This window comes from Vigna unguiculata, chromosome 10 (assembly GCF_004118075.2).
Source record: "Vigna unguiculata cultivar IT97K-499-35 chromosome 10, ASM411807v1, whole genome shotgun sequence".
NCBI lineage: Eukaryota > Viridiplantae > Streptophyta > Magnoliopsida > Fabales > Fabaceae > Vigna > Vigna unguiculata.
This window is the reverse complement of record NC_040288.1, coordinates 8,428,974-8,448,034: the sequence shown is the minus strand read 5'-3', so window position 1 is coordinate 8,448,034 and position 19,061 is coordinate 8,428,974. Positions and strand designations below refer to the sequence as shown.

Here is a 19,061-nt window from a genome sequence, read left to right as displayed (position 1 = left end):
CGTGAAGATGCATGAAGAAATCATATGGGTGAAGGAATAAGAGCCGTCATTTTGGACCATCTTTTTGCAATCAAACTCAGCCAAAACCTTTCTTAACATACTCTTGCTAACACATTCTATCATCCATTACAATTTATTCAAAACTATAAAATCGAAAGAGAAACGTATTAAATATGAATGAAACCAACCAAAACTATTTCCAATAGAAGATAAAGTATTCAAAAGAGCCTTGTTAGTATTTTCCAACCTAGAGTAACCTTGCTCACTGGGTAATCATCTGCAAAACATTTTAGTATCTACAAGGTGTGCTTGCATTCCCGTTGCTGAACGTGAATTCAATGTGAGGAAGATTCACATTCAACATGCATTAGGAAGCTTAATTTATGTAAAACAAGCACACCGTACAAGATGCACATTGTATAATGGTTTGAAACTCCAAAAAATCCAGTTAGTCATGTGATCAACCCCGAAGTCACTGGTGTGATCACAACATAAAATGGGGTCTCGAATTTTCCACAGGTTCCCACTCATAAAATACTGACACTTAGATGATGAATCTTGAAGTAATACATCTCACAATCTATTGTAGCTCGTACGATGAAAAACTGAAACCTGATCTTCCATCGTTCGTGGATTTCAACTCAAGCTTCTGGTAAGGGCTGCAAAGGGTCCGTGAGTTTCATGTCAAAAACCATCTAAAGATACAATAAAAAAAATGAAGTGATAAAAAATTGTAATTGATATTTGATAGACACATGTATAAGGCTAACAAGTTTGTTTAAGTTCAGGTTGAAAAACTGGGAAGAGAGGCGCACCTGCTGTTGGGATCATAATAGAATCCACTGATAGAGCCATCACTGCAAGAGAAACAAATATAGTAAAATCCAGCTATAGTTAATCCACAGTCAGTTCCAACGTTCACAAAGTACTGCTCCTTCCATCTCTGCAACAAATAATTTAGTGTGCAATATGTAAAGGTTCTCATTTCAGATAAATAACTTTTTCAACATTATCATGTTCTGTTGGTGAAAATCAATCTACCATGAATATGTAAGGGTAGTTGCTCAGGTCCAAAGACTTGCCACCATCAGCCTCCACTTGACCCTGGAAAGTCAAAGTGCATCAGAAAAAGTGCATGTGATGCATCTTAGACGTTTTCCAAAACCTAAATTGTTACCAGTAAGGGAGAAAACGATGGAAATTTAGACCAGTGTCTTATATCATCCTCCGGTCTGAGAAAAATGGAACAGAAAAAAAAAGAAGAAACAAACATAAGTTAACCAAAACAGAGTATATGTCCACACTAATGCATGGACATCAACAGTATTGTCGAAATTAAGCTCCATGCGTGATTTAAGAGTCGATTGCACAATAACATACGTTGCCTCCCATTTGCCAGTGAAGAAAGTATAATTCTTTGTGTCAACAATCTCCCCTTCCCAAAATGTTACTACCTGATATAAATCATTAAAAGATAAAGTGAATACCAGGTGATTTTTCTTTCTTTCTAAAAAATTGCTTGTAAGAAAAGACAACATGGATATATAATGAAAAAGCTGAAAAGTGAAAAATTGGTTGATTTACATAAGATAGACACCATTCAAGAGTATTTTAGAAAAGGAAAACGTATATAGCTAAAGTATTCTTGATGAGGACATTGATGAGGAAGAAGTCAATCAAAGAGGAGTAACTACAAGAGCTAGAGCTAAAGTTAACGAGAAGAAGGAAAGATCACAAGAGATACGACAAATACAAAGAACCCCTAGAGAGCTTAGTATGAGCTCATGAAACCTAGTTACATGACTACAATTGGAAATTCTCCTTTGTCTTCTAAAAATGTGACATTCAATTTTTAGTATTTTTGTAAAAAGCATATTGTTTGGTTCTAAGTATTAGCATAGTTATCTTAGGGTAAGAGAGTATTGATAGGAATAACTCATTTAGAGTGTTTGGTTGCAAACATAGCATAGCTTAGCAATCAAACACAAGTAGTTTCTCATGTAGACCACATATTACACCTAAACTCATGGCGTCTCGTATTATAAAAGGAGGCTTACACCTTTGTACAATCTATTTATACATTATGTGGAAATATAGAGCATTTTGGAGAGGTTACAAGTCTATTTCTTTCAAATCTTATCTTGATTTATTTTTTATATTCAAGTGGTGATTCTCCATTGCACTTATCTTAAAACTCGTTTCAAATTGTGTGTTCTTCATTTCATCTTTTACATTTTCTCTCTTTAGTTCCTTATTATTTTGTTTCATTTCCACAAGATTTAACCATCATATCCATGGGTTTCTTTTATCAAATGGCCAAAACATGTGTTGTTCTAAAATGGGTATGAAACTCATTTCTTGATCCACATATTTTGTTAGAATTTCTATATTGACTATGGTCAAATATATAGTATATTTAAGTCTAAGTCAACCTCACAAAATGATGGGATCAAGAAGGAAGTATTGTGCCGGAAGAAAGGATAGTCCAAGAGGAAACCCAAAAGCCAAAAGATCATATTTAGGAAAAGGGAGTGTTGAGCTGGCAAAATTAGTTATTCAGAGACAGTAGAATCCCATTACTTAAGCAGCATGAGACTGTGAGGGAAGGAGGGTTGTTATGGTGAGACCAAGTAGCTTTCATGCTTCTCTGTAAGGATTTATTGCTCTAGGGTATTAGAAAGGTCTATCCTTTCTAGTCCATATTTTGTTTCCCTCTTTCCGTGATAAAAAAATACATCCCCCATTTCTATTCCATCTCTGCATTTTTTTTTTCTATCCCTATTTTCTTTTGTGTTTACAATATGCATCAAAAAACTAACTTATAAGATGAGCCTTGCACCCACCTATGTACTATATATTTGATCATATCTCTAATCAATGTGAGATCTCCAACAACACTATGTGAAGACTGGGCAAAGCAAGCGGTGGAATAGATAAGGTTGGGAGGCGGCTAGGGTGCTGATAGCAAATCGCAAAAGAGGCCCAACAAACCTCACTGGAATATGCTTTGATACCATCTTAGAAAGTGGACTTTAAGCCTCACTTTAACCTTACAAAACCAACATTTTAGTTGAGGTTTGTACTTGTATACTATAATTGGGTCATATCTCTAGTTAATGTGAGATCTTCAACATATTTCATTTTATTCTTGGTTCCTTGTTTTGTAAACAGAATCATATACTTGCACTTCTATCCATTATCTTGTGTTCTTGGATAGTTTCAAAATAAGTATGAAATCATTTTCATACGGCACGAGTTGCTTGGATTGCTCTTGAGATTTCTATGATCCGATTGGTTGAATCTCATCCTTGGATGATTCTAAGAAAACCTATATGAAGAGAAATATTTCACTATTTGGTTGACCTTGTTTCAAGGCCCATTTATGGGTTTCAATCAAGTCTTGATTTAAAATTGCATCGAAGCTAAACATGATATACACATAAGGGATAGAAACACAAACTAATTTCTGACAGGATCACGACTGCAGCAATATAAAATGTGAAGAACAGTCATTAGTAAAGGAAAATAATAAATAAATACTGTGTAAAACAACTATGGCAAATTGTCAGGAAACAACTTTATTGTTTAACAAAAAAAAACACACTATATTCCACTGAACGGAAGCTGAACAAGTATCATTCATGCATTTATGTGAACTGATTGTTAGGTAAAAATAAAACAGATTGGTTATTCTGATAAAGAAAATGAATTACAGATAAATATTGCCCTAAATCTATAAATCCATTCACAACAAAACAGTGATTAACGTTTAACACAATGGATAGTTCAAATTAAGCTACCAAAATTTAAAACTTGCATATTTTCAAAAAGGAGAAAAATGGTTGTTTTTTGTTTCACTTTTAAGAGAGACAGTAAAGAAATTGCTTACTGGTGTATCTGCCATAGGAACATTAAGGGCTTCCATGGTGCCACACAAATACCCATGCTCTAGGTCACATCCTTGTATACGGACATTTACTCTCCATGCTTCATCCTTTTGTACACTTGAAACATTCTGAGTGCCAGAAAAGGCCTGTAAATACAAACACCTTGAGTATATGCTATAACTTTGATGTCTGAACTTACAGTAAGGTATACTGGCTGAAAGACAGAGATTTGAAAACTAATTGAGTTGAAAGTTGAAGTTGTGTTCCCTATGACTATGAAGTGTGGGAGCAACAACCATCAAAGTGTACACATAGATACAGACTATGAAGACCACAATGCAGTTTTGCAGACCATGAAACTATTCACTAAATTCCTTTTGTTCCAGTCACGGACAGTAAATGTTCTTTTATAGAGTTGGTTTGAGATACATTAAGAAAATGTTTCTTTATATAACTGCAAAAAGGTTAATGAAGTACAATACCGCATAACACATTTTCTTCTTCTATATTTTGAGTTTATAACAATTTGGGTATGAGAATAAAAATTATATGATCTTTTTCATTTATGCACATGCGGAGTCCTTACCGAATAAATTCAGATAGGTAGAATAACCAAATGCACAAACAAACATCTACCATTACCATTGACATTCAATTCAAGTTCAACCATCTGGTATCGTAGTTGCTGCATTCAAATTAACTCTCTGATTAGCACCAAATTAGCACCAACACCCAAATGATTATTCCAACAAATAAATCTTCATCTTAGTCTCCAAATATTTCATGTTCTCCCAGACAAAGAGTCACAATTTCCAAATCCCAAACCTCAGCACTGTTTTTCAACCAATTTTTTTAAAGGAAAGTACGAATACCTGTCCGACGCCTAGGAGACTACAAGATTGACTTGAACTCCTTCCCGAATTTGTACCTAACACAACACGATCAAACAAAAACTGAAATCACATCGTCAACATCATCATCAGCCGCAACAACCAAAACAATAATAATATAACAAGAACATTTTTTGTCCCCAAAATCACATAACAAAAAAACAGATTGCAGATATGAAAATCTGTGGTTATTGTGTTACCTGAGACCTGAGAAGGCGCGGTGTTCTCCAGTACTCTGACGGGCATGTTTGTTGGATGCAGAAATGGCTGAGTGTGCAAATGAGATCAACTTTCTTTCTTTTTTTTTCATCTGAAATGAAGTAAGAAAATGTTAGGCCCATGTCAATATTGAATTGTGTTTGGGATCGTTTGATTTTAAAAAAATATATTATTTTTTTAATTTATTTAAAAAATAGAAAATTATTATGAATATAGTTTAAAACATAAACAATATACATCTTTATTTCAAAAGAAGATAGATGTGACGTTTATTTGAAGAGAGATAATATAACTTTTTCTAGAAAAGTTATCAGAATAAAATATTAATTTTTAGTAAATATTAATTATACGAATTATTTTACATATAAATTATTTTTGAAAAATTAAAAATTTACAGTGATGTAATTTTAAAAAAATAAATTAATTAAATTAATTAAAAAATATTATAATCTATTTATTATTTTAACAATAGTCTACCTATACTGCTCTTCTAATTAAAGGTTAACTTATGATAGAAGTTATAATTTATAATAATAATCTATATAATTAGCAAAGACAATTTAATTTGTTTAGTGTACACAATTGTTTTTAATTTTATCTTTTTAATAATTAATTTAATATAAATAAAACTTTTTTAATTTTATTATTTTAATATAAATAATTACTCGTAACAAAAAAATTGTATAGAATAAAATAATATTATCTATCTATAACAATATATAAAGGAGGTTCCCCTTTTTGTGTCCACTTTTCAAAATACCGATTTTACCCCTTTAAATATAATAATTTATTAAATTTTTAAAAATTGACCGTTACTTTTACAAACTTTTATAAAATCAGATGTTTCTATTTCTTCTTCTTTATTTATCAACAGTTATTCTTTTATCTGTTTTGATATATTTCACTTTATTTTTAGTAAATATAATTTTAATATATATATATATATATATATTAACTTAATAACATTATAATATTATCACATATTAATATAATATTACGCATATTTAAAAAATGTATACACACAGGCACGCTAGTAATAAAATTATAAAAATAATTTTTTTGTTATTTTTTTTACAAAAGAAAATTATAATATATTAATATTTTTTATTTTAATAATTAAAAATCATGTTACAATTAAATAAAAAGTATTTATAGTAAAAATAAAGTGATCACATGCACATACATTTCCAATAATAATAATAATAATAATAATAATAATAATTGTTGGCAAAAGCAGAAGACAAGGTAAAGTTAAACAAAAATTTTGTCTTTTCACTGTGAACTCAGATTTCAATTGACTTTAAATAGAACTCTTTTTACACTTGTAAAATTTACCTTTTTTAGAACTAGAGTTCTAGTGTTGTGATTGGAAAGGGTTTCTGAGTGTTCTTAAAAGAGCTTTGAAAAAACTAGTGTGAGTGGAGAGATAACTTTTCCTAAAGGGGTTATTGGGAGATTGGGTGTTGTTGTTGTTACTAGGAAAGTTGGTCAGGTTCTTTGTGTGATTCAGAGGAAATATTCTTTCATCTCTTGTGTCTTCAAGAGATGTGTTTTCTTTTCCTTAATCTTTTAATTTGATTATACTTTGATCTTTATAATGATTAAGCTAATGTCTTTGTTTAAAGAGATTACAAACTAGACATAGAATCTTTTGATATGAATTAGTATAAACATATGTGTTGAATTCTCTTTCATATCTCTTTAATTTATTTGTTCTTATATTAAAGGAGTTGACACTTTATTAGTAAACTAATTCACCCCTTCTTAATTTTTGTCTATACACAAATTATTATGTTGTACTTTTACAACAATGACAACAACAACAACAACAACAACAATAATAATAATAATAATAATAATAATAATAATAATAAAATATTAATTATCAAATTTTTCCACAACATAGTATTTATACTTATATTTATATACATATGAAATCTTTGTTACTAATAGTAGTTACATTACACTAATATGAAATCTTTGTTGCTAATAGTAGTTACATTACACTAAGGGTGTGTTCTTTTTTATTGATTTTTTTTGTTTGAAGTGATTAGAAAAGATAGATTTAGAGGATTTTATGTGTTCCTTTGAATGAACTTGGTAGAAAGGAACAAAGTTGATTTGCGGGTTACGACCTTTATTCCATCCCACCACTTTAGAATCCCTATGGTGTAACTTGTTTTTCATGCGCCCAAATTAATTTTATTTTTTGCTTTTGTTGTGCGTGAAGGAGGCCATAAGTGTGAGTTTGCATTTGCATGATTGGTGGTGCTATGCATAGGGTTTATAATAATAATAAATAATAATCCTTATAATAATATATATTATATATATAATAATTATAATAATAATATATCAATTTTTATCTTAAGGAAAAAATAGCAATTTTATATTTTAATCTATTAAAACATTTTTATTTATTTATCATATCAATCAAATCACTCACAAACTCTTACAAATTTCACCCACAAATTTACTCATTTTCACCTCCAAATCATTTAAAAGAAACAACACAAATTTTACTTCTAAATCCACTTAAATTCATCTACTCACTCTCCCCCAAATTCATCCTCTCAAACGAACACACCATAAGGATTGAACTCAATTAATATCATAAAACTAATTGATTTTATCAAAATTGTATAAGTGGATTGGATTTAACATTTAATTATGGTAAATTACAAATCACAATTTATAAAGTTGAAAGCAAATATAGTTAGAAGATTTTAACAGAAGAAATATGCTAGACAATTTTTTTAAAGCATCAATTCAACCCCCTTCTTGATGCCATTTGTCTAACAAGTGGTATAAGAGCTTGGTGTGATAAGTTGTTTCACTATTTCTTTTAAGATGTCTTTCCAGAATTAGATGTACAAGGAATAAGCTTCAATCAATATGCCACCTCTCTTTGAAGGTGATAACTACTCCTTTTGGAAGCGAGAATGGAATTTTTTCTACAAACCCTAGATTTTGGATTTTGGGATGTAGTAGTAAATGGGCATATAGTATATGTTGTAATATGATGTAAACCCTAGACGAAAACAAATGAGCATAATATGATGTAAGAGCTCGAAACGCTATAGTATATGTTATTACTTTTAACAAATTTTATAGGATATCAAGAAGTAAGTCAACGAAGGAGATGTGGGAGACGCTTGAAGTAACACACGAAGGAATGGACGAAGTAAAGAGAGCTCGAAAGAACACACTTGTCAAAGAATATGAATTACTTCAAATGAAGCAGAATGAAAGCATCAGTGATTTTCAAACTCGATTCACACACATAGTCAATCATCTGGATACACTTGGAAAAAGCTTCATAAATAAAGAGTTAAACACGAAGATTCTCAAGTAAATAGATAGAAATTGGCAACCAAAGGTCACGACAATTTCATAATCAAAGGACCTCAGAAAGATGAATGTAGCAACATTGTTCGGGAAGTTAAGAGAACATGAGATGGAGCTACAAAGACTGAAAAATGGTGAACAAGTAACCATCAAGACCATTGCATTAAAAGCAGAAAAATCACGTGAAGAAAAGGACAATAATGAAGATGAGTCTTCTGACACTAACATTTCCTTACTTGTAAAACACTTTTCTCGTTTTATGAAGAATAAGAAAAAAGGATAAGAGAAGAAATGGAACGACAAAAATCCTACATCAAGATACAAATGCTATGGACGTGGAAAGATAGGACATGTAAAGACTGATTGTCCAGTAGCAAAGAAAGAAGATAAAAGCAAGGAGAAAAAGAAAGACAAGGAGTTTGTAACATCCCGTCTGGATATTACGGTTTTACATAAAATAAAATAGAAATAATACGTCAGCATCATTTATTAAATCTCATTTCCCAAAACGCGGGAAATTTAAAACTTCATTACATAGTCAAATAAACTAAATCCAAATCATAAACTTGATTAAATCATAAGTATCGCAAAGTGTTTACAAAATTATTCCAAATCATAAAACAATAAAACTCTAAGAAAACTCTTTAGCCTAGTCTAGCCTCGCTCCGACTCTATGCCTCACCAGATCCACCAGCAATATCATCTGCTCACGTGTACCGCGCACACGATCATTGCCAAACACAAGTAGATAGGGTGAGTTAATAATAAAAACATCAATTATATAAATAAAGCATTTATATGCCAATACAAATATACCAAAGGAATTCCCTCCTTTAATTTCAAGCCACATGACCGCTACCGTGTTAATCGTGTTCTACGTCTTCCAGTGAGTACCTCAAGATGTCTTGCTGCCATACCTATCGGCCACAACCGATAGAGCACGTGTGGGAAACCATTGCTACGGATCATACACCGTAACGCCAGGTGGAGTTCCCAAATACGAACATAGTTCACAACGTCCCAAGACTACCAAACTCGTCAGCTAACTACTGAGGAGGGGCAATCTATCTAGATCCATTTGTACTGGCCATAACCAACACACTCACACCGGTAACACTCGCCAACCTGAGCTCAACTCAAGGGTTCCTCGTGTTCATCCGCCATCCCGAGCTCAACTCGAGGGATGCCATTCCGAGCTCAATTTGAGGAATGCCACGTGCTTAACCCCTATCCTGAGCTCAACTCAAGGGATACGTTCTGAGCTCAACTCAAGGAACACCAGCAACCCACCTTTGAAGCATCATTATAGCCTTGTAGATCACGCACATCCATAGTGAAACATCAATACTGCTGTAGTAGAATCGTCTGGCGGGGGACACGTACCGCTAGGCGCTGCCGCTTCCAAACCACCTGACGAGGGACACGTGCCGCTAGGCGCCAAGCGCCTTTGATTCTACTGTTTTAGCAAGTATCGCCTGGTGGGACAACCCTTACCGCCAAGCGTCACACACTTCAATACTCTACTGGTTTTGTAGTTATTGCCTGGCGGTCAAACACCACCGCCAGGCGCTACATCAGTACTTACGCAGTACTGGTTTTTAAGCACCCAAAACAAGGTAAAAATCAATCCTATTGTTATGAATAAGCATATACACAATCAAGAATATAGGCTTCCAGAAATTAACATGACTCACATGCTTAATCTCAACTTAGATGGCTTCATCATACGCGTACACAAGTATCACCATATATCATATGCATCAATGCAATTAATATTGACACATGCCTTCACCGATAACCAATTCTCCACATGTGACTAACTCAAAGGAACATTCAAATTGATAGAGAATTACCACATAACCCAATCATGCTTCATTAGAAGTTACTAAGAATTATCAAAATGTTATTCATGTATTTCAAAGACTCCAAAATCAGCAATATTGAGTAATGTATATCTCTAGCTACTGTACTCCAAATCAAATGTCCACCGTTCAAAGTCAAGAACTACATGTTATGGACCACCTGTCAAAATTTCACCTAAATCAGACGGTTAACGAACCAAGAAATATAGTTGTACGAAAATTGTGCAAACTAGAAAAATGGTGACGCCTAGCGCCTAGAAGTGAGGAAGGTGGCGCCTAGCGGACTAAACTACTGCCCAGCGGTTCCTGTTGCGCGAAAATTACGAAAAACAACATTTTTCATGAACAGAACACCACACACATCTCTGGTATGGCGCCTGGCGGCCAATTGGGTGCCACTAGCCGATTCATGCACCTGCGAACCTTACCCCCTTTACAATAACTCTGATTTCCATCAATTAAAGACTCCATAGGATACGATCCCAATTATTAGGATTACGGTTCATCCCTAACACTTCCCATTCACTAATTCATTCACATTTTCCCCTTAGATTGCTGCCACTATAGAAATTCCCAATTCATCAACCCTAAGACAATATTCCTACTGTTTCATCCAATTTAGCCATCAATTAAATGAATTTCAATGAAGTTCAACATCATATCACCCCTTAACCATTAAAATTGGCTTTCCCTCCGATTAGAGTCATCCCAAAACACTTAAAATACCAAAATCGAACCAAAATTTGGTTCGCATCGCTTGGCGGGTGTTCATCACCGCTAAGCAGTTCAAGCAAAACCCAAAAACTGGGTTGGTCTGTCACGCGTCGCTTGGCGGGTAAGCTCGTGCCGCTAGGCAATTCCATCTCTGGAACCCCAAAATGCCCATAAAAAGATGAGTCGCCTGGCGGTGGTTCATCACCCGCTAGGCGGTTTCTGGAAAACTCCATAAACACGACAATCATATGAAATAGACAAGAATTATGCATACAATTTGTCATACAATTCATGCATTTAATTAAAACACGTAAAATTAGCATAATCCAGCTCCCCTAATTTATCATACAATTCATGCATTCAATTCCACCTCTATGCTTCACTCACCACACCACATTCTCTCTCTGAATTCTCTCTCAATTTTTCCAGAACAAAGGCAGCCACACTCTCAATTTCTTCTTAATTGGTCACTAAAAGTTGTCTTAATTGGCAATGATGATAGAAAAACGAAAATGGCATTAAGCTAGGTTAATTGCCATTCAAGATCACTTAGTGGCTGTTTTTCCAGCCCTTTAGACTGCCTTCACGTGGTTGCAAGGATTCTCAGCCCTTCTCATCTTTGCTAAAAAATAAGTTTAACAAAAAAAAGTATACTTTGGTTCAACCAAGGTTTGAACCCATAACCATGTCAATGTCAAATCAATGTACAACCAATTCAACCAATTCATGTTTTATGATAATTCATATAATTTTATGATTACATTATCACTCAACATGATCATGCATATTATTAAAAATAATAATAAATCAAATAACACACAATTGGCACACATAGAACTTGAACCCAAGTCCTCTCACACCACTAAGTACTCTCAACCATTTGAGCTTAGTACTTTTCCACGTCATACATGTCAGAATTAAATGTCATAAAGGCTCCCACTACCCGCATTTATTAATTATTTATTTTTTTAATTAATTAATTTTCACGGGTCTTACAAGTTTCAAAAGAATAGACACAAAGCCTACATTGCATGGGAGGATAATGATTCATCTACAACAAGGGAAAGTACTTCGGAGGATAGTGAAGAAGAAGAAGCAAATTTGTGCTTAATGGCAAAAAGTAATGATGAAGCTATTTTGAAGGTAAGTTCTACGAATTCACTTGATGAATACGATGAATTACATAATGCATATCAAGATATTTATGTGAATTTTAATCACTTAATGAAAAAGCATGGTTCTTTAAAACAAAAGTTCCAAGAATTAGAAAATATATTAAGTCATATGAAGAAGGAAAATAATAATTTAAAAAAGGATTTAGACAAGTGCACATTAATTCCAAAAAATAAAGAAGTATTTAAACCTTGTGAAAATTTCTCTCACCTTGAAAATGAAAATTTCAATTTAGAAATAATAAATAAATTTTCAAATTCTTCTAGATATCTTGATTCAATGTTAAGTTCTCAAAGAGTGAATTCTAGCAAAGTTGGACTTGGTTACACTTCCAAGGAAGGTCTAGAAAATCATAAAACCAATTTTTGTAAAAGAATCAAGAAAAATGAATCATCAAGTTGCTTCCAAACAAAATTTTCAAAGAAATATATACCAAGCTTCTCCATATAGGCTTAGTTGTTTCTATTGCATGAAAGTTGGCCACACTTCAAACAAATGTTTTATAAGGCATAAAGGAATATCTAGTGGCATGTATATCTGGATTCCTAAGGGGGTAAAACACAAAAAGGATTTAGATTACGCACTACAACCCTTCCCACATAATCAATTATAAAATCACGTAATCGATTAAGTTTTTTTAACCGCGCACATAATAAATTATGGTATTTACATAATTGATTATGTTACGGTAAATACATTTTAAGTATTTTTTAATTACGTGTTTAAAATAATCGATTATGTAACAATGTAGTTTATATTTTTTACAGTCTTAAAGTTGAGAATGTTGTTTCTACTAAGGACCCAAAACAATAAAAGGGACCTAAATTATTATTTTTATGATGTAGTTGATCACCAAAGATAGGAAATCGATTTGGTTTCTTGATAGTGGATGTTCAAGATACATGACCAGAGATAAATCAAAATTTCAAAGTCTAATCAAGAAAAGTCAAGGTCATGTTACATATGGTGAAAACAACAAAAGGCAAGATACTTGGATTAGGAACAATACAAATTGGTGATGGCTTCAAGATTCAAGATGTACTGCTTGTAGAAGGATTAAAGCATAATCTATTGAGCATAAGTCAACTATGTGACAAAGGACTGAAAGTAACATTTGAATCAAAAGCTTGCAACATTGTCAAAGATAAATCAAATGACACGGTGTTAAAAGGTACACGACTAAATAATATCTACATTATGAATCTTGATATTGCATCTTCTAGAACTATCTCTTGTCTTGTTTCTAAGGATGAAGATCCTTGGTTATGGCACAGGAGAGCTACACACATTCACATGCATCATCTGAATAAACTTATTTCAAAAGAATTAGTGCTTGATCTCCCAAAATTAAATTTTGAAAAAGATAAAACATGTGTTGCATGCCAAAAAGGAAAGCAAAATAAAACCTGTTTCAAAAGTAAGAAAATAATTTCTACCACAAAACCTCTAAAGCTTTTACATATGGACTTATTTGGACCCTCTAGAACAAAAAGTTTAGGTGGTAATTATTATGCATTAGTTATTGTAGATGACTATTCTAGGTTTACTAGGAATTTCTTTTTGCCAACTAAAAGTAATGCCTTCAACTCTTTTAAGAAATTCGCTAAGGCTATCCAAAATGGAAGGATTTAAAAATAATATTTTTAAGAGGTGATCATGGTGGTGAATTTCAAAATGAGCAATTTGAAAATTTTTGTGAAGAATTAGGTAGTACACATAACTTTTCTTCTCTAAGAACACCACAATAAAATGGAGTTGTTGAGGGGAAAAATAGGTCACTAGAAGAACTAGCTAGAACAATGTTAAATGAAAACAATCTTCCAAAAATATTTTTGGGTCGATGCAGTTTCAACTGATTGTTATGTGTTAAATAGGATTTTAATTAGAACCATTTTGAAACTCACTCCCTATGAAATTTTCAAAGGTAGAAAACCAAATATTTCTCATTTTAAAGTTTTTGGTTGAAAATGTTATGTTTTAAACAATGGAAAGGATAACCTTGGGAAATTTGATTCAAAAGCAGATGAAGCGATATTTTTAGGCTATTCTTTAAGTATTAAATCATATAGAGTATTTAATAGGAGAATATTGCATGTAGAAGAATCTATTCATGTAATGTTTGATGAATTTTGGACCTTAAGGAAAATCCTCTTGAGTCGAGACAAAAAACCATAGATATAGAAGAAGAAGAAGAAGAAGAAGAAGAAGAGGTTGCAATGGAAAAAGATCAACCATAGGAGGAAAGTGTGAAGGACCTAAGAAGAAGTCTACAAGATTTGACCATCAATGAACAACAAGATGTTAAAGATCTACCTAGAGAATGGTGAACACTGAGAGGACTCTCACTAGACAACGTTATTGGAAATATAGATCAAAGAGTCACAACTAGTAGCAGAATGAACAACTTCTGTATGAATGTAGCCTTTGTTTCACAAGGAGAACCAAAGAACATTGATGAAGCCTTACAGATTGAATATCGGATTCAGGCAATGCAAGAAGAATTGAATCAATTTAAATGAAATGAAGTATGGGATCTAGTACCAAGAAATAATTCAATGCAAGTAATTGGAGCAAAATGGGTGCACAAAAATAAGCTAGATGAACATGTAAACAAAACAAAGAATAAGGCACGATTGGGTAGAAAAAGGATATAGTCAAGAAGAAGGAATTGATTATGATGAAACATATGCCATAGTTGCAAGATTGGAAGCCATTAGGATTCTACTAGCTTATGCATCTATTATAAAATTCAAACTATATCAAATGGATGTAAATAATGCTTTTTTAAATGGATACATCAAAGAAGAGGTCTACGTGTGTCAACCTCCTGGTTTTGAGGACTACAAATATCCAAATAATGTCTACAAACTAAAGAAAGCATTTCATAGACTAAATTAAGCACTCAGATCATGGTATGAAAGAATAAGCAACTTCCTAATAAGTCATGACTACAGACGAGGTAAAGTAGATCCAAATTTATTTATTAAAGAATGTAAAAAAATATTATTGTAGTTCAAATTTTTGTTGATGATATTATATTTGGTTGAACTAACAATGATCTTTGTCAAGAGTTTGCTAAGATTATGCAGGGTGAGTTTGAGATGTCCATGGTAAACTAACATGCTTCCTAGGATTACAAATAAATTAAAGCACCATAGCCACCTTCATCTCACAAACCAAATATTGCACGTAACTGCTAAAGAAATTTGAATTAGAAAATGCAAAGGAAGCAGCTACTTCTATGGCAACATCTTGCTACTTAGATCAAGATGAACAAGGTAAAATGATTGACCAAACCAAATACAAAGGTATGATCGATTCCCTGCTTTATCTTACAACAAGTAGAGTAGACATGATGCATTGTGTGTGTGTGTGTGCTAGATTTTAGGCAAACCCTAAGAAATCACACCTAGTTGTTGTAAAGAGGATAATTAAGTATTTGAAAGGAACTAAATCCTTTAGCCTGTGGTACCCCTCAGGAGCTTCACCTAGCCTTATAGGATATTCAAATTCAGATTATGAAGGATGTAAACTGTCAGGAAAAGTACAAGTGGAAGGTGTCATCTACTTGGTTGTTCACTTGTCTCGGCATTCCAAGAAACAAGCTTGTGTTGCTTTATCTACAACTGAAGCTGAATATATAGCAGCTGGTAGTTGTTGTGTCCAAATTTTGTGTATGAAGCATAAATTAGAAGATTATAATATTTTTCTAGATCATATCCCTTTAAAATGTGATAGTACTAGTGCAATCAATTTCACTACGAACCCAATCATGTATTCTAGGACTAAACATATAGAGGTTAGACATCACTTTATTAAAGATCATATTATAAAAAGAGACTACATAATTGAATTCATAGATACCAATCATCAATTAGCAAATATTTTCACCAAACCTTTTTACCAAGGGAAAGGTATTATCATCTCAGAATGGCATTGGGTATCTTAGATGGTAACTCCTTAAATTAATATGTTTTTATGTGTTGTGATAGTCACTTAATCTCTTTATGGTCTGTAACTAAATGACATGATTTAAATATGATTTGTGATGATTGAGGAATTAATTCTGAAGCATGATTTGATAAATGTTTAAATGTGTCTCTTATGAATTATACTCCTTTTCAAATGTTAATCAATAAAAAGGGAGAGTGACTCTATATGTTTGTTTTGAATATGTGTTGGATGATTATATGTGTTGAATGTTTACATTGTGCTCACAAATAGGGGGAGCAATATATGTTCTTGTAATAAGGGGAGCTTAATGTGTTTGAATTAATCCATGCGATATAAATTCTTTAATGAATGATATGATTATTCAACACTAACCCAATTTGAGAAAGAGAAAAAAGAACACACTACTATTGAGTGGAAGCACAACAATATTGATTAAGTTTTTTCCTCTAGTATTCAAGTTAGTTGAGAAAATTCACTTGTGAAAGAAGTTGACTGCTGAGCATTCTGTCTTGGTATACTTACTTTCCAAGTGACAGTGTCCATTTTTTTTATTATAATTTTCATCCTTGGTTTTGTAGAGAGGAGGTGTTTCATCCCTTGTGTGATTCAAGGGAGGTGTTGTCATATCTTGAAAGGGCTCAAGAGAGGTGTTTATCAGTCTTTAGAATTTTTCTTTTGCATGTTTACTAGGTCATTGTGGTTGTAATTGAAATACTTTAAAGATAGTGAATTTGGAGTGTCGTTCTCACATTATCAGTCTTTAGAATTTTTCTTTTTCCTATATGTTGTATGAGTTAAATGTTACATACATGTTTTGTATTCTGTTTGTCCTTGTTATGCTGCATCTTTGTCTGAACTAATATTTTTGGTATTGGTACTAAATATGTTTCATCGTTTGTGTAACATCCTAGTCAGGTATTACTAATTTAAATAAAATAAAATAATAAGTAATAATAAAACTACAATTAATAAAACTACAATTAATAAAATCTCTTTTCCAAAAACGCGGGAAAATTCAAAATTTATTTCATGCGCCAAAATTCAAAATTACATTAAATCCACACAGGTTCGAAGTCTCCAATTCATAAAACATAGTAATAGAAATACAAAGAAAGATAGTAATAAAATAGTCTATATAAGATCCCCATACTAGTCTTGCTCCAGCACTAAGCATCACCAGAACCACCTAAAACATCATCTGCTCATGTGTAACAAGTTACACGATCATCGCCAAACACAAGGAGATAGGGTAAGCTCAAATAAAAGTAAAAGAAACAATGCAATGAGTCTAAAAAAACCCTCCTATTAATTTTAAACCCATGATCCTTCTGAGAACTACCATTCTCAGACACTTGGAATCACCGCCACCACCGCACGCATCCCGATTCTACACACTTTGATGATATTCATAAGATGAATTTTGTTGCCACAATCTCCAACTCATGGTTCCACCATCTATTGGCCACCACCTGTAGATAACACGCTGGAATTATCCAATTACGGACTAGAATCTGTAACACCAGGTAGAGCTCCCGAATATGGACCACAATTTTATTCATCACAAGACTACTACATTCACGACTCCAACCGCGAAGAGCAATCAAGTGAACCATCTGTACTAGCCACAACTAGCACGCTCACACTAGAATTCCAACACCATCAGGCTCTAATCTAGAATGGCCACGTGTTTAACTCCTCATTACAAGCTATAACTCGTAAATGGGCCTCAACAAGTCATCTCCTCAAGGCTTTCATCTAAAGCGGTGTAAAAGTCCTCCAACGTAACCCCACTCTGCATGCAGAAATGCTTGGCGCAACTCAAGCGTCGCCAAGCGAAACCTCACTCTAAACCGCCTGGCGGGCTCTACATGCCGCCAAGCACCACGCGTTCCAATGGCCACTAACTTGGCCAGTATCGCCTGGCAGAACCTTAGTCAGGCACTACGCATTCAAGTAGCTTCCCTAGTTTCCCTTATCACCTGGCGGTTCATCCCGTGCCGCCAGGCGCCACACTAGTAGCGTCATTGCTACTTGTTTATGGCACTTTAGAACAAGTTCCAAAGAACCCAAAATACTCCACATGCAATCTACAACACCAAACATGCTTATTTAGTCATAGTATATGACTGAATCACAATCTAACACACTCATATTGAGATAATTCCCTTTTACCTATTTGTTCTCATTCATTCATTAATAATGTTATCCCTACATATGAATTAAACCAAATATCACCCATGTCCATAAAGAACCCGCAATAGAATACCACCTTTCTTCCCGTACATGTCACAATGAACTTACTATCCCAAACAGTGCTTGCAACCTCTAATTCAGCCCAATACTCCCACCGAATATAAGACTAACACTATCACACATGCAACTTTCATGTATTACCCATAACACTACCCTTGGTACAATATTAGTCCCTTACCACATGCATAATTTCACTAAACCCCAAAGTAATTTCCCCTACTCGCGCTCTACCGAGCCAATCACAACACCCATGGTTCCTAGACATTCAATCACATCAAAATTCATGCAATCATACATAAGGATTCAATTCAGGCTCCCCAAACATCATGAAAACCTCCATAAATTATAAAAATGGGGAATCCAGTTCGCATCGCCTAGCGGATAGAATGTGTTGCCTGGTGGGTCTTCAAGGCTGCTAGGTGGTTTCTGGAAAATTTCCTGAGACATGCATAATCCATAAAATTGGCAGAAATTGAGGTTCACACATAATCCATACATCATAGAAACATAAATTTAAAATTAAATACGGACTATAGCTCCCCTAACCTGGTTTCCTTGCTCCAAGAGTGCTCCTAAGCTTCTTCCTTGATGCAAGAGTCTCCCTTTGCCTCTAATACCAATTCACACACCAATTTTTGTGCTCAAAAACTCTCTCCCAACTGTTCAAACGAATCTACTTGCAGCTAGTACACCACTATCCTTCTCCCCCTTATTAGCCTAATTATTTCCCCTTTAATGGTCCAAAAGGAAAATTAATTAAG

The 19,061-nt window shown here is 33.4% G+C and overlaps 1 protein-coding gene across 2 annotated transcripts; it reads right to left on the bottom strand.

The window, feature by feature from the left end:
- Nucleotides 1–167: 167 nt before the first annotated feature.
- On the bottom strand, nucleotides 168–5,113 carry LOC114166126 (glucose-induced degradation protein 4 homolog). Of its 2 annotated transcripts, none has more exons than XM_028050796.1 (8): nucleotides 4,978–5,113; nucleotides 4,760–4,815; nucleotides 3,890–4,033; nucleotides 1,381–1,454; nucleotides 1,178–1,232; nucleotides 1,042–1,104; nucleotides 816–943; nucleotides 168–659 (listed from the first exon to the last, which is right to left on the bottom strand). In XM_028050796.1, the coding sequence occupies exons 1-8, from the start codon at nucleotides 5,021–5,023 to the stop codon at nucleotides 581–583; spliced, it is 645 nt and encodes a 214-aa protein (XP_027906597.1). In that variant the 5' UTR covers nucleotides 5,024–5,113; the 3' UTR covers nucleotides 168–580. The 2 variants fall into 2 exon arrangements, with proteins under 2 accessions (XP_027906597.1, XP_027906598.1); XM_028050797.1 differs by lacking the exon at nucleotides 4,978–5,113 and adding an exon at nucleotides 4,530–4,572 and having other exon boundaries at nucleotides 4,760–4,812.
- Between the last annotated feature and the right edge of the window lie 13,948 nt (nucleotides 5,114–19,061).